The sequence below is a fragment of the Notamacropus eugenii genome, chromosome 3, assembly GCF_028372415.1.
Source record: "Notamacropus eugenii isolate mMacEug1 chromosome 3, mMacEug1.pri_v2, whole genome shotgun sequence".
In the NCBI taxonomy this organism is placed as follows: Eukaryota; Metazoa; Chordata; class Mammalia; order Diprotodontia; family Macropodidae; genus Notamacropus; species Notamacropus eugenii.
In genome coordinates, this window is record NC_092874.1 from 168,757,194 (window position 1) to 168,772,072 (window position 14,879).

The following is a 14,879-nucleotide window of genomic DNA, read 5'->3' on the forward strand; positions in this document are numbered from 1 at the left end:
TTCTTAAATTTCATTGACCTTTTTCTTTTTTGGAGAAAAATAAAAACAATCTCTTTGTTTAGCAACGTCCTATAAGCTATATAAAGTGTGCTGATCATTGAATCAAAAACACTTCAGTGTTTTTTTTGCACACAGTAAGCATTTAAAAGGCTTTTTCATCCACTCATTCACTGAGAGTCATGAAGAGGGAGGAGACTGATATTCTGAGGGATATTGTGCAGAGAATGAGAAATGAAAACTTTCAAAGACTAGATCAAGGTTACAAAGCAAAGCAGAGACGATAGGAAGAGAAACCAACCATCTGTCTTCCACTTTGAGTGTAAAAAAAAACTGGGCCAAAGAGATGTATGGATCTGTTTATTTCACCACTGGGTGTTCAATAAGTAGTAGTGGACCTTTTTATCCTGATACATAACGTCTTATCCTGTACAAGAGAAGACAGATAGCTCAGCTTAAACGGAATGTACTTGTTGGGAAGTGTGCCTTCTCTGAACCTAGTAATTTAAGCATCAGTTCCTGGGAAAAAAACAGGAAATACCTCTGTCTTCATCTCTTATTTTAAATGTCAATATCAGCATTCGGACCAATCCAATAAAAGTAAGCAAGCAGGTGTTTCTTTTTGGCTTAAATTTCTTTTGTAGAAGTATCCATTTATGGTCAATACTGCACCCGTAGGTTGTTTTTCTGGAGACATAAGACGTGAGGTAGGTGGTATGTTAACTAATGAAGACAGGGCTACTTAAGGCTATTAAAAAATCTGGGATGTTCTTCTCCTCTTGGTAACAGGGTCTCTCCACCAATTTTTGGCCCACTCTTCTCCTGCAAAAATTAAAAAAGTTCTTAATCGGAGACTGACCAGCCTTTCTTGTATTGGTTACTAAAGCAAGGTGAAATAATTGAGCTTGAAAGCAACTTGCATGTTACTTACTTTTAGCATTCCATCCCTTTCCCATTTGAAGAGGCCACAACTACTGAAATAAAAAAGAAGTCTGAATTATTAAGTATGATACATGCCTACACTCTAAAAACATCAATAATCATAGAATTTAGGGGTTTGGAAGGGACTTTAGCAGATGGAGAGGCCAACTCACAGCTAAAAAGAATTTCTACTGCAACATACACAACAGATGAGCAGATGACCCTTGCTTAGAGACCTCAAGGGAAGGAGCACTCACCACCTTACATGGCAGACCATGCCACATTTGGAAAGCTCTGACAGTAAGGAAGTTTTCCCTTCACTTTTATCACTGTTCCTAGTCCCACTGTGTGGAGTCAAGCAACTCTAACCCCTCTTCACAACACAGCTCTTCCAATACTATGTGAACAGTCACTGTGTTCTGTTGAGTCTTTTTTCTATTCCTGGCTAAACATTTACAATTCCTTTAATTAATCCTTATGTAACATGGACTTGAGGCTCTTTACCATCGATTGACTTCTTTTAGATACTCTTCAGCTTGTCAATGCCTTCCTACAATGTAGCACCCAGAACTGAACATACTGCTTCAGATGGGATGTAACTAGAGGCCACTTTCTTATCCCTCTCCTAAGTCCAAGACCACATTAGCTTTCTAGGCTGCTACCACAAAAATTAGTCTTGTAGCCCACCAAAATATTCCATCTTTTTCAGACAACTTGCTTTCTAACCATATCTCCCCTATCTTGTATTTATGTAATTAATCTACTGAAACCAAGGTTAAGACTAAATATTTATTCCTATTAAATTTCATAATATTCTTCCTGTATCTTGACTCTATTATCCAGTATGTGCTTTGCACCACTGGCAAGTTTGATGAATATGTCCCCTGTGCTTTAATCCAGCACTTCTTTCCAAGCTGACATAGAATCATTAATGATCACTCTACAATGATCTACTCTACATTCAGCTAGTTCCAAATTCCAACTGAACTATAATTTAGCCCAGAGGTGTCAAACATGAGGCCCATACCTTACAGCCTATACTACTCTGAGTGTAGCCAGTATCAGATTTAACAAAATAGAGAAGAACATAAATAATGTTAATGAGTGAATTTCTAAGTCAATATGCAGCCTGCAGGGACCCTTACATACAGTTAAGTAGCCCCCCGTTCAACTGGGGTTTGACACCACTGATTCAGCCCATATCCTATCATCTCTCTAAAACACTTGGCTAAAGTGTAGGGAAAACCATACATACAGTACTGTTCTGATCTATCAATTTAGTAAGCTTGTCAAAAATGGAAAGAAATGAGGTCAATCTGGCATGACCTTTCTGCATGAAGCCATGATAGTGTTTTGTGAGCATCCCCTTTCTCCCTAGATATTCACTAACCATTTACTTGGTAATAAATTCTGCTGACATCTTTCCAAAAGAAGGGCTCATCAGTTCTAATATGCCTGCTATTACAGTCAATTAGTATGAAATCCAAATGGAAGGTCACTCTACAAATCCAAATAAAAGGGACTTTCTAATGATCTGAGGAAAGGCCTTCAACTTTTTAGATGTCATATATTCTATGAGCAGATTCTCAAATCCTAATTAGATTCTTGTCAGGCCCTAATAAGTAGGTACTTGATTTTTTTTGGGTGGATTGATAATGGGCTAAGTTTGGTTTTAGGAGGATCATACTGACATACACTGTGTACCTGGGCAAGATACTGATTTTAATAAGAAGGAGAAAGCGAAAGGATAAACCTGCCTCTTAGGTCTAGATCAAGGGTGGGGAACCTGTGGCCTTAAGGCCACATGTGGCCTTCTAGGTCCTTAAGTGCAGCCTTTTGATTAAATTTAAATTAGGCTGCACTTAAGGACCTAGAAGGCCACATGTGGCCTTAAGGCACAGGTTTCCCATCATTGGTCTAGATAATGAGATGTCTTTTTTTTTTTAACTCAAAAAACAGTTTGTAGGGGCCAACAACCAAGTATATCCCTCTGCTTTGTAACCCAAAACAATTGGCACCACGCAGATTCCTGGGCACACTGGTCCATGAACTCTCTCCAACAGAGAGGTCATGACATTGCCATGGATGAAGGATAGGGAAGTAGGTAGAACCTAATAATGAAATGTTGATTTCTTTACCAGGCCTTGTTTGTGTCTTACAAGGCAAGACTTGAGCATAACAGACTTGAATGTCCTTAATGCTAGTCCCTTCCCTGACAGTCTAATTAATCCTGCATCTATCTTCCTTGTACATCGTTTTTTGCATGTCTTCTCCCTGGTTAGAAGGAGGGCTCCTGGAGGGCAGGGAACGTCTTTGGCTTTTGTTTGCTTCTCTAGCACTTATAGCACAGTGCTTAGCACACTTAGTGTGGGATACAATAAGCACTTAACAAATACTTGTTGACCTGATAAGACACTATCAAGAGTCACAAAGGCCAAGAAAAGCCAGCTTTCAATTTCCTTCTGAGCTTTAGAGTTATTCTCTATTTCCAAATTTTGAAGCAGGCAGGATAAGAAGCACCATTTCTCTTTACAGAGAAAAAAATGGATGCTCCTGAAAGCACCTACTCCCTTGGGACCCAGAAGTATCCCTAAATCTCAGGGTAAAAAGTCCACAACCTAACAAGTCCAGAGGCTCTAGGAATGGAAAGTGGCACTATCTCTGGAGTCAGGGGACTTGGGTTTAAATACTTCCCCCACACCTATTATCAACATGATCTCCAGCCAGTCAATGAAACTCCCTGGGCCTCAATTTGCACATCTGTAAAATGGGTGAGTTGGACTCAGTGTGTTCTGAGGTCTACTTCCAGCTCTGAACATAAGATCTGAAGGTCCACATCTTCCTTTCTCTTCTGAAAATGATGGTGCCCCCTAAAAGCAAACAGGTCCAGGTGCTCTTGTGTTTAAGTGTTTCCGACACTGCTTTTTCTCAGTACAGAAAAATTATTATTAGTTGATATTATAGCTTTACATTAAAAAACAAATAAAAAAGCTTCCATGCCATAATTTTCAGAAACCATTCTGGGGTAGTGAAAGTCAGCTAGTAACACAAGACCTTTCTCTCAAGCATTATATTCAGTAAACTGTGTATCTAAAAACTAATTCCAAAATTTTCACTGTCAGGAAAAACAGGTCTAAAATATTCTTTACATCAAGTTTTCCCTATATCACTGCCCTATATTCCAGCTCTAGTTTCAGTCCCAAGCATTAGCAAAAGCTCCAGTTTTATAACTGGCATCACCCTCACCCTGCCCCAAATCACCCTAAGATAAGCAAATAGAGACTGAAGAGCTATTACTGACATAGGGGCTCTGACTGTATTTGTATAACATTATGGGAACAAAAAGGAATTAGAGCTGTAATGGTGTTAAGATATAAAAGTAAAGGACCAGGAAAACCTCATACCTGCAGTGCTTCTGAGGTAGCCTGTCAAGAGAGACTGTTCTATTTCCACAGGGGCATTTGAAAAACCTCTTCACACCATCATGCCAGTGGTAGTCATGGTTCTCATCGACACAGGTCTCCAAGGGCTTGAAATGGGTATAGTTGCACTACCCAAAATCAACATGGCATTGTTAAATGAAGGGCTTTAAAACAACAACAACAGCCACACTCACATGCCCCCCCCCCCCCCCACAGAGCATAGTAATAGCTACATATCTCAGTATATATATATATGTATATATATATATGTATATACATATATATATAGTAAAGTACATGTAAATAAGATAAAATACATTTCTACAGTTTTTATATGTGTGTATAGTACATATAGTATGGTAGTAGCATATAAAGCTACATATCTGTCTCTATGTAGAGTATTTTAAGGTTTGCAAATCGTTTTACATATGTTAATGTATTTTATCCTCACAAAAATCATGTAAAAGACTTCTGAAATATGTTGTGCTTGGTTCCAGATTTTAGCTAGAGAGAGGCAGATTCAGGTCTGATATAAGTTACAACTTGTTACAACTATCTTAGGAGACAGTGGTTTATCTAAGCGGAGATTTTTGTTCAGGTTCAAGTTGAATAAGATGGCTTCTGACAACTGGTCATTTGACTAATGAACCTGCACTCCACTAAAATCCCCAGAAAGTCATTTTGAACTTAAATATAGGACTTTACATTTATTCCTAATGGTTTCAACTATCCTGAACTTTCTCAGTTACAACTAATCCTTGGGAGATCTTTAGGTCATACCTAGCCCAATTTCTTCTATATCATGAAGACAAACAGAAATGTTGAGCATGCAAGGTTTAGTGATGGCTATTACAAAAAATAAGAGTCAGCTAGGTGTTGTAGCAGACAGAACACTGGGTCTGGAGCCACTAAGGTCTGAGTTCAGACATTTGCTATCTGTGTGACTCTGGCATCCTCACAAGGGTTTTCTGATAGAATAAGAGATGTAGCATTCATATATCACAGAAGGAGAACTGGAAATAGAATATCATCATGCTACCTAAGGTAAGCTGCTAAACTTTTATATTCTTTCCTACTAGACTTCTACCTCTGCCCTGTTGGAGTGGTTATGTTCTATTATCTGTTCTCCAGGACTGTCAATGGTTTTTCAAATTGGTGGGATTTCCTTTTAGTGATCTTTTCATTTACATTGTTATAAACACTGGGTCCATTGTTCTCTTGGTTCTGCTTATTTTTAATTGCATCAATTCATATAAACCTTCCCATGTCTCCAAACTCCTAATATTTGCCATACCTTATCGCATATTATCACATTACATTAATAGATCAGGTTTTTTTTTCTGGCCATTCCCTAATAAATGGGCATGTACTAAGTCTCCAATTCTTTGATATCACACATCATATTGCTTTGCTATGAATATAGTGGACTTCCATAGGCTAGTCTTCCCACAGTCCGCTGGAACAATGACTTTCAATTTTTTGTCATCTGTGTCAATGCTGGTTTTGGTTTTTAGTAATTTGGAACATATTTTCATGTAGTTACCAAGAGTTTACAATTCTTTTGAAAATGTGTTCCCATCCTTATCAAGTTACTCCATTTTAACCACAAAAGAGTACAATCACCAGAGTAACACCGTTAGAATAAGCGATATTACAAAGTGTTTGGTGCAGGGTGACAAATGCCAGATTGTCCTGGAATGCTCCATCATTGTATAACAGCAGAGCAGTTCATCTAAGGTGAAATGAAATGAATTTTATTTCTTCCAAAATTGTAGCAGGAACAAGGGAAGAAAAAAGTTTTACCTTTGCTGTAAATTATGCCAAAAAAAAGAAAAAAAAGAAGCAGCAACTTACTTGGGGTGGTGGCAAAACAGAATTCTTAACCTTTCGTGAGTGTTTTGCTTTCAAGACCAATGAAACCAGACACACCCAAAGGAATTCTGTTGAGACTCCACACTTTAGGAACTATCCTGCATCTTAGGCAGACGCCAAACTGAGCCCTCTTCACTCACCGTTTTGCACGTGACCACTCGGCACTTCATTTCCCTAATACTTTTCATTTTTTCTTCCATTTGCTCTTTTTTCACCAGAGGTTCAAAATAGCGTTCTTGTAGGTCTGCCTCGGCCTGGAAGAGCAAAGTTGAAAGTGGGGGGTGAGGGGGGTGGTAGTGGGGGTGGTTAAGCACCCGACAAAAGGAAGAGCTGAGTATGTTCTATATGGGTCCTCTGAAAATGTTCTGAACATCCAGATGGCACCGGACAATCCCTCTGAGCAATGTCCCCAAAGCTGAAACAACATGGCCTAAACTTCAATGATTTGATTGTTTTTGAGGGGGGGGGAATAACCTTCAGAATGGGAGGAGTCATAGAGGAGAGAGAATAAAAGGGAATGGGTGACATATGCTAATCCAGTCAATATTAAACAATAAAGTGTCTGAGGAAGAGGATCCAGGAATGAGTGGAAGGACTGACGGCAGCAGCAAAGCAAGGCAGAAATGTCAATTCACTGGTGTAAGGGGGGGTACCACTGAAGAACACTCCCATAGGGATAGTCAGTAACAGGAGGTGGGAACCATACAATGGGTCTCATCTGTAGGGATTTGGTACTCAAAGGGACCTCTAAGAGCGTGTGGGCCTCTATGGTAAACATACTGCCTTCAGGAGTCCTCTTTCTCCAGGCTAAATGTTTCCAGTTTCTTCAACTGATCCTCTTATGCTATGGACTTGAGGTCCCTCACCAAACTGGTTTGCCCTGTTATGCCCCACATATGGTCTGACCAGGGCAGAGTATGGCTATAGGGCTACCTCCTCCTTCTTCCTTGAAGCCAATACATCTCCTAAACGCATCCCAAGATTCCATTACCCCTTTTGGTTGCTAAATCATGCCACTGTTTCTTACTGATCTCACAGCACACCAAAATTTCCATTTCATTACATTAGATTCAGCCCAGTGATCTGGCCTGTCAAGATCTTTTTGTATCCTGTCACCCAGTATATAAGCCTGATAATTTGTTGATTGTTAGAAAAATATTTTGACAGTAGTTGAAAGAGCTAACTGAAGCCTAAAAGTTACTTTTCTCAGCCCCCTCTCTTCACTAGCTTGCCACTGTCACTGAAGAAAGAGATAGTCATTGTTCTGTTTAATGGGTTGTCTTGGTAAATAATTTCTCATATAGTAGCCAATTAAATTCCACACTAGTTACTAGATAGTAATGAGTAGCAGGGTGGTAAGTGCCTTAAAAGCCAATATCCCACAAGTTCTGTTTGTTGAAGACAAGTAAAAGTGTGCATAAGTCCTGGGGCTCTGGCCCTTTAATTTGCGGTGAGTCAACACAGTAACATTTGGTGCCAGGCTATTACCTCCTTCAGCACCTCAGTGTGCTTGGACCTAGCTTTGAGAACTTTCTGGAACTCTTCAGACTCCAAGTAAGCCAGTTGCTCTCGGCGTTTCTTTTGTGCAGGTTCTAGGTCATCTTCAGCTACAGCAGAGAGAAAAACATCACATTAAAGTGTTCAGTTTTGCAGTGATATTTTGGGGTTGGTTAACTTGTGGCTTGTTTCTTACTCACCCTGCTGTACCTCACTTCTCTGAAATCTCCTCCCACTGCCTAATGTACTCCTTGGGTGAGTCACCAACTGCTCTGAGCATCAGTTTCCTCACTTGTAAAATAGGGACAGTAATATCTACACTCCATGCTAGATAAACAATTATGTAATTACACTAAAATCAGTCTATTGTTAAGGGTAAATCTGACCTGCAAATCAGTGGGCGGGGGAAATAGGACTGTAGCAATCAGAACCAATCACAACCTAGGTTCTGACCCTGATTTCTGCTTCCCCAAAATTGTTTGACTGTGGACATGTCACCTTATTTCCTGAAGATTTTGTTTCTCTATAAATATTAATTCTTTTTACTCCCTATCTCGCAAGGTTGTTGGAGTGAAGAAAGTGACTTATAAATGTTACATTTAGCTAGTGAAGAGAAAAATAGCTTTTAGGCTTCAATTGGCACTTTCAACTAGAAAGGTAAACTAGTAAGTCAATAAGACAACTGGTCTTAAGCTTCTGAAACATTAATATAATACAAAATGCCAATTACAATTTAAAAACCATCAAGAAGAGCCACCAGGTGCCAGGCACTGGAGACAGAAAGACAGAAATAACAGAGACCCTATGCTCAAGGACTTTACATATTATCCAGTAGATTAAAAAAAAAAATTCCGTAAAATAAATACAAGATACCTTTTGGGGGGGAAGCACCAGGAGCTAGAGGGAATGATAAATGATCTAACACAAACAGCCCTAGAGCTGAGCTCAGAAGAAATCTAGGGATTCTGACAGGTGGAGTTCAGAAAGGAGTCTAGTCCAGGCAAAGAAAACAGTCTGAGTGAAGGCACCCAGATCGGAAATTGAATATTATTTGTAAGGAACAGGGAGATGCTGTGGTCCCATGGAAAGAGCACATTGACTTGAGAGCCAGAGGGAACTGAGTTCAAATTTTATTCCTTTCTTTACTGTCACTTACACTTGTGACCTTGGGCAAGTAAACTGGTGAGCTTCTCTGGGTCTTTGCTTCCAGTGTAAAATAAGGGAGTTATGGCCTTTGACGTCTTTTCCAGTTATAATTCTGACTCTGTGAAATCTCTTTTGCCCCAGATAATTGTCCCGAATGCTGATTTATAGGACTAAAAGGCTGATGTTCCTTTCTACAAGACTCATGTTAAACAACACAGCTCAGTTTAGAATTTTGGCAGAAAAATGGAGTCATAGGGTGCAGCTATCTCTTTGAGAGGCCACTGGATTAATATTTAAAATATATAATACATATCACTGTTAGTTCATGGAAATTTAGGCATAAAATGCATCAGTACAGTGATAAGAGAAATTCAATTCAGGTCTTTTTACAGAAAAAAATGTTTAATGGAACACTCCAATTAAAAATGTATTTTAGGAACTTTGGACTAGTTCTACTTAACAACCAGAGTAAACCAGAGAGCAGGGTACCTGTTGAATGATTAGCTGAGGAAAATTTTCATGCTTTAGAAAAGCATTTATTTTTTTTGGCCCACTTTTCTTTACCCTCCATGCAACTTCCATTTACTCTACCTGGTGATGACGAGGTGCTTTTCTCTACACGCTCTGTTACGCTCTGAAGGTCACACTGCTTTCGTTTAATACAGTTTGGATTTGCTTTTGTAAGGACATGGCCTTTGGCTCTCAATTTGGCAATAGCTGTTAACTAGGAAAAGGAGAGAGGGCATAAAAACCAAAGCAAACAAAAAAATCCCAATAAGCAGATCATGCCTCTCTAGTGTATGGTCATTTTAGGAAGGAGTAAATGTTGGGGACTTCTGGGAGTAGATAAAAATAATTCCTTGATCAACTGATTCTGTTATACAGAGATGCTTTTGTTTCAAACTTCATTTAAAAATCATTCTAGAATATTTGTATTCATTTCCCCACATTTCTAAGTACACTTGAAGCAAAAACAATGCTTCTTTGATGACTACAGACCTATCTTGTAGCATCTTAGGGTCATTATTCTGAATATCACAAGAAACCACAGATACAGCCTTAGAATACGGATTCTTAATCTTCTTTCTACCATGGACCCCTCTGGTTATCTAATGAAGCCTATGGAATGTTTTTAAATGCTTAAAATGAAATACACAGGGTTATATAGAAAACCAACTATATTAAAATACAGTTGACAAAAAAACCCCCAAACAATTCACAGATCTCAGGTTAAGAACTCATTCTCTAAGAGGTAAAGGACATTGGGCTGAATCTATACTGACCCTCTCTTCCCAACACTGGAATTCTTATTCACTTGTACTAGCTTTGCTAAATATAAGTAATGTTCCTAATTTGAATTTGTTTTTCTTGTGATTTGTACCTTTCTCCTAAAAGCAGAGCATAGAAAAAAAAAATCTGTGAGAGGTTCTGGTTAATAGAGGGCTTTATTACTCCTTCCTAATTCTTGTCCTTTTCTATCCACTCATCTTCCTTTAAATCAGGAGAAATGTTTCCCCTCCACAATGTACTCCTTCCTATTTGTTTTTCTGATTTGATAACAACCTGTACTGTGAATGGAGGTTTCCCTAAGTAAACAGAACATATTTTGACATTAGCAGAGACAGCAAAGACTGTTAAAGGACTAGATTGATAGGAGAGAAAGTCAACACCCAATTCACCTCTATCCAACTTTCCATGGCTTCAGATTACCCATAGGTTAGGATGCAGAGCACCTAATAAATCCCAAATTTCAAAGATCTGCTTCTGGTCTAACTTGTGACTGGACAAGAATCCATTCTACAACAAGCTGGCAAGTATCCAGCCTTTTAGACCTTTAGTTAGGAACAACCTCCTACGTTTACAGTATTCCAGTTGTGGTCTGACCAAGGCAAAAGCACATCTCCCTTAGCCTTGAATACAATGTCTCTCTTTCTGTCATCTCAGATGGTACTGGCTTTCCTGGCTGCCACATCATACTGCTGACTCATATTGAACTTTCAGTGTGTTAAAGCCCCATATCTTTCAGATGACCTACTGTTTAGTCAGGTCTCTCCCCCATCTTCCACTTGTGAAATTGGATTTTTAAAACTGAATTATACAACTTTACATTTATCCCTATTAATTTTCATCTTAGATTTGATTCAACATCCTAGGCTGGTGACATTGAAATTACAGAATTTAGAACTATAAAGCATCAGGACTAGAAGGAACTTTAAGATAACATCTATTGCAGTGACTTCATTTTACAGATAAAGGAACTGAGGCTAAGGTCAAAGATCCAGGCATGTACAGCCATAGGTGGGCTCTGCAACAGGGCTTAATTCAAGTCAAGACAAATTAAGTATTAAGCAACTGCTATGTGTATCACACTTTCCTAAGCGCTGGAGGATACAAAGAGAAAAGAAAACAGTCACTGCCCTCAAAGAGCTTCCATTCTACTGCCCTGTTTCCTTCATTGTACTGAGGAGACATTCACACATAAATAGATACTACAAAATATATTCATGGGGATGGGATGAGGGAACACTAATGATTCTGGAAATCAGGAAAGGCATCTCGCAGGAAGTCATATTTCAGCTAAGCCTTGAAGGGAGTTAGAAATTTCAAAAGGCATGTATGTTTTGATCTTTTTTGTCACCAAAGTAAAATCCTACAGTCTGAGTTTTTCCCCCGCTGTTTGCTGATTTTCCCAGTCAATTACTTGACTATTTAACTCTTTATTAAAGCAGGGTTCTGCTTCCAGTGTGGAGGCATACTGTCCCAAGCTTCAGGGATTTTGTGCAGCTGTTTTCAGAGACACTCTAGGAAGCTGTAAGTTTTTAGTTTTTCCAAGGTAGTACAATCAAAGGAGAGGTGTTTACTCCTCCCTTGGCTTGTGCTCTGGTCTGTGAGTAACCACAAGCACTCTTTTCTGCCTTGGAACTATGAGAAGGATTCCCTCTCTACCCTAAAATCATCTTTCAAAGATACCTGATGGTGATTCATCTCCCCCAGTTGTTTCAATACTCTAAAGTGCAATTTATGGGCTTAAAGGCCACTAAAAGATTTTCCAGTTCAACCTCACTTTACAGATGAAAAAACTAATGCCCACAGGATTTGTCAAAGGTGGGGTAGTAAGTGGCAGAGATGATATTTGAATCCAATTCCTCTAACTATGAATCTGTTACTCTTTCCACTCTATTGGTTCAGGTCATGGTCATCAATATGATGGAACATGACATGTTTTTCCATTCCCAACATCTCTCAAAAAACTCTTATAGGGGAATTCTCACCAGAATTACAGTTGTCTCCATAGGACTAAAAACTAACAGCAAGAAGCCCCGAAAGGAACTGCCTTCTGAATTGAGATGGCTCCGGATGAGAAGTGAGGCTGGTGACCTGCACAGCCTCCCTCATGCAAAACAAAGCATTTACTCATCTTTGGGAGGGTACCTAGTATGTGCTTTAGGATCCACTCAGCAATTTCTCTGCTGGTGAAGATTCTGCCACAGAGGGGTGTTGGGACAGGAAATCGTCCTCTGTCTCAGTTGGTTCCTAGGTTAGAGAACACTAAGGAAGCAGAAACTCTGCCAGCACATATGAAAAGAAGAGGGAGGTGTGGGGGTAGGCTGTCAGGAGGAAATCATGCTCTACCTTGGTTTGGTTTCAAGATTAGAGAACACTAGGAAAGCAGAACTTTGCCATAACACCTGCTCCTTGTTCTCCCAAGTCTGAAAAAAGTGAAAGGTAGTGACTCAGCCTAGTGAGAGAACTAAAGAATGCAAGGGACTGGGTCAGGGTGCCAGTTAGGCCTAAAGGAAAGGGAACTGGCATCCAGCTGGAGCCAGTCCCGTCCAACTAGAAGTAACCTGGGGCAGGAACCAAAACCAGTGAAATGTGAATTGCCCAAATGTGAGGAATCAGGCTAAGGAGGCTGAAATATACCATAAAAAGGGAAGGAATCAGAAAATGAGAAACAAGGAAGATAAGGGGGAAAAGGGCTAAATCAACATGAAAGATATTAAATCAGAAGGAAAGATGAATAAGACATCTTAAAAATTATAAATATTTCTAAATAACTATTTCAAGAGAAAGTCAACTGAACCAGCTGACAAAACAGAGAACTCTTGGATCTCCAAGAGAACAGGGAACCACAGCAAGATGTTTAAGAATGGTTCACAAGACAAATCAGAAACTTGAAAGAATTTAGGTCAGAATAAATGGCAGAATTTATGACCAGCACATAAGAAATAACTAGTAGAATAGAAAAACTTGAATCCATGGTAAGGAATTTCCCCAAGAAGCAACAGCAAGAACTTATTGGGAATATCCTTAAGTTAAGGATAATCTGGAAGAGGAGTAAAAAGCAAAGAACTGCAGAAGAACATGACAATTCAAACAGCCTTAATATCATAAAAACAAGTAATACATGAAAACGATCCAGAACTTCTGAGTACAAAATACAAAACACCAATTGAAAGAATCCATGGATTGCCTCCAGCAAAGGATTTCATGCTTCAAACTCCAAGACAGAGAGGTTACGTGTAATTATTCTAATGACAAACAACAAATTCAGCAAGTGGCCAAAAGAAAGACCTTCAAATAGAAAGCAAAGGAAATTCTAATAACAAATTCTAATGCACAAACTGGAAGACAGAAAATGGAATAGATTACTCTATTTTGGAAAAGCAAAAGATCTCAAGAGGAAACCTTTTTGTTCTTACAAAAAGAAGAAAACAGAGGCATGGATGGATTTGACTTGTAAACAACTCAAACAACAGAACTACAAGAAAGGTAAATAAATATAACCACCTAAGAAAGAACAAATAATACAATAAATTATGCCATTTCTGAAGTCTATTAGAGAGGAAAAAAGAGACATCTATGGGTTAAAAAAAAACCTACAACAATGGAGGGCTCAGATATTTCTTTCTCAAAATAAACAGGGAGATAAAGATTAAAGCAGAACTTAAGGAAAGGAGAAGTGACAGTAGAGAAATAGGCTTGAAACATCCTGAATTAAATCCAACAGCCTGTCCAATAGTTAAATCAATGTTTTTTGTGAGAATAATTGAAGAATGGGAAGGTACATAAAAAGTAGTGGGGAGGCAGAAGACAGAGAATGTTGGTCCCCTAATCAAGTCCAAGATAAGCAACAAAAGGAAATTAACTCCTGTAGTCTCAGCAAGAACAGGTATTATAGGAGGATAGGTGACATGTCAAAGGGAAGGAGTGAAGATGAAATGAAGGGGGAGATTCTGATTTCACAGTGGATGGAGTTCCTCTGAAGATATGCTCATGTTGGGGAGAGATATATCCTGTAATGAGAAATGAAGATATTACCAGGGGTCTGTTCTGCAGGGATTAGGTGCACATGGGATCACTCACTACCTCTGTGAGTGTTGTTCCCCCCTGTACAACAGCATAGCATGCCTTAGAAGAAGGGAAATCAGAGTTATAGGAAGCATATGGCATTCAGAAAGATGCAAGCGCATGAACCCAGAGAGATTATATACAAATGAAAATTATCATGGGGAAGGCAGAGAGTAGAATTAGACTGAACAATTGGGGACACAGGGAAGTTTCTACCATAGGGCAATGCTTCTATTCTCACGACTTCTTGCAGGAATTGATGTTTTTGTGTTTTTGTGGAGGCAGTTGTAATTATTCCACCTCTGATGCATAATTCCTCTTTTGTGTGTGTTTTTGTTTTTTTTTTTTTTTTGGAGAGTGAGGCATAACAGAAAAAAGGAGACAGAGAACAAGATCTACAATAGCATTAACACAGAAATTGGTTAAGAGAAGAACTCAAGCTCGGCACTTGAGAAGCTTTAATTCTGTGACAAACACGTAGAGATTAAAGGAATAAATAGGTATCAAGACCATGAATCAAATAATAAAAATTTAGAATGGACAGAAAACAATTACTGAAGAAAATAAGGTAAAAAAATCTTTTTTTTTTTTTAAAGAGAAAGAAAAGTAGAGAAAAACTTTCATACAAAAAGAACTTGGTGGGCAGGAAAGAAGGGCAGATTAGGAATTAAG

The 14,879-nt window shown here is 38.8% G+C and overlaps 1 protein-coding gene across 4 annotated transcripts in view; it reads right to left on the bottom strand.

Annotated features, from left to right (window-relative positions):
• Positions 1 to 344: 344 nt before the first annotated feature.
• The window catches only part of MCM10 (minichromosome maintenance 10 replication initiation factor), a 44,122-nt gene continuing 29,587 nt past the window's right edge, over positions 345 to 14,879 (bottom strand). For 3 of the 4 annotated variants that reach the window (XM_072653295.1, XM_072653298.1, XM_072653297.1), the window contains 6 exons: positions 9,447 to 9,579; positions 7,701 to 7,819; positions 6,353 to 6,466; positions 4,323 to 4,468; positions 929 to 971; positions 345 to 819 (listed from right to left, as the gene is read on the bottom strand). In XM_072653295.1, the coding sequence (XP_072509396.1) occupies positions 736 to 819; positions 929 to 971; positions 4,323 to 4,468; positions 6,353 to 6,466; positions 7,701 to 7,819; positions 9,447 to 9,579 (639 nt within the window). In that variant the 3' untranslated portion in view covers positions 345 to 735. The remainder of the gene's footprint in view (positions 820 to 928; positions 972 to 4,322; positions 4,469 to 6,352; positions 6,467 to 7,700; positions 7,820 to 9,446; positions 9,580 to 14,879) is intronic. The other variant, XM_072653296.1, reaches the window with a different exon arrangement.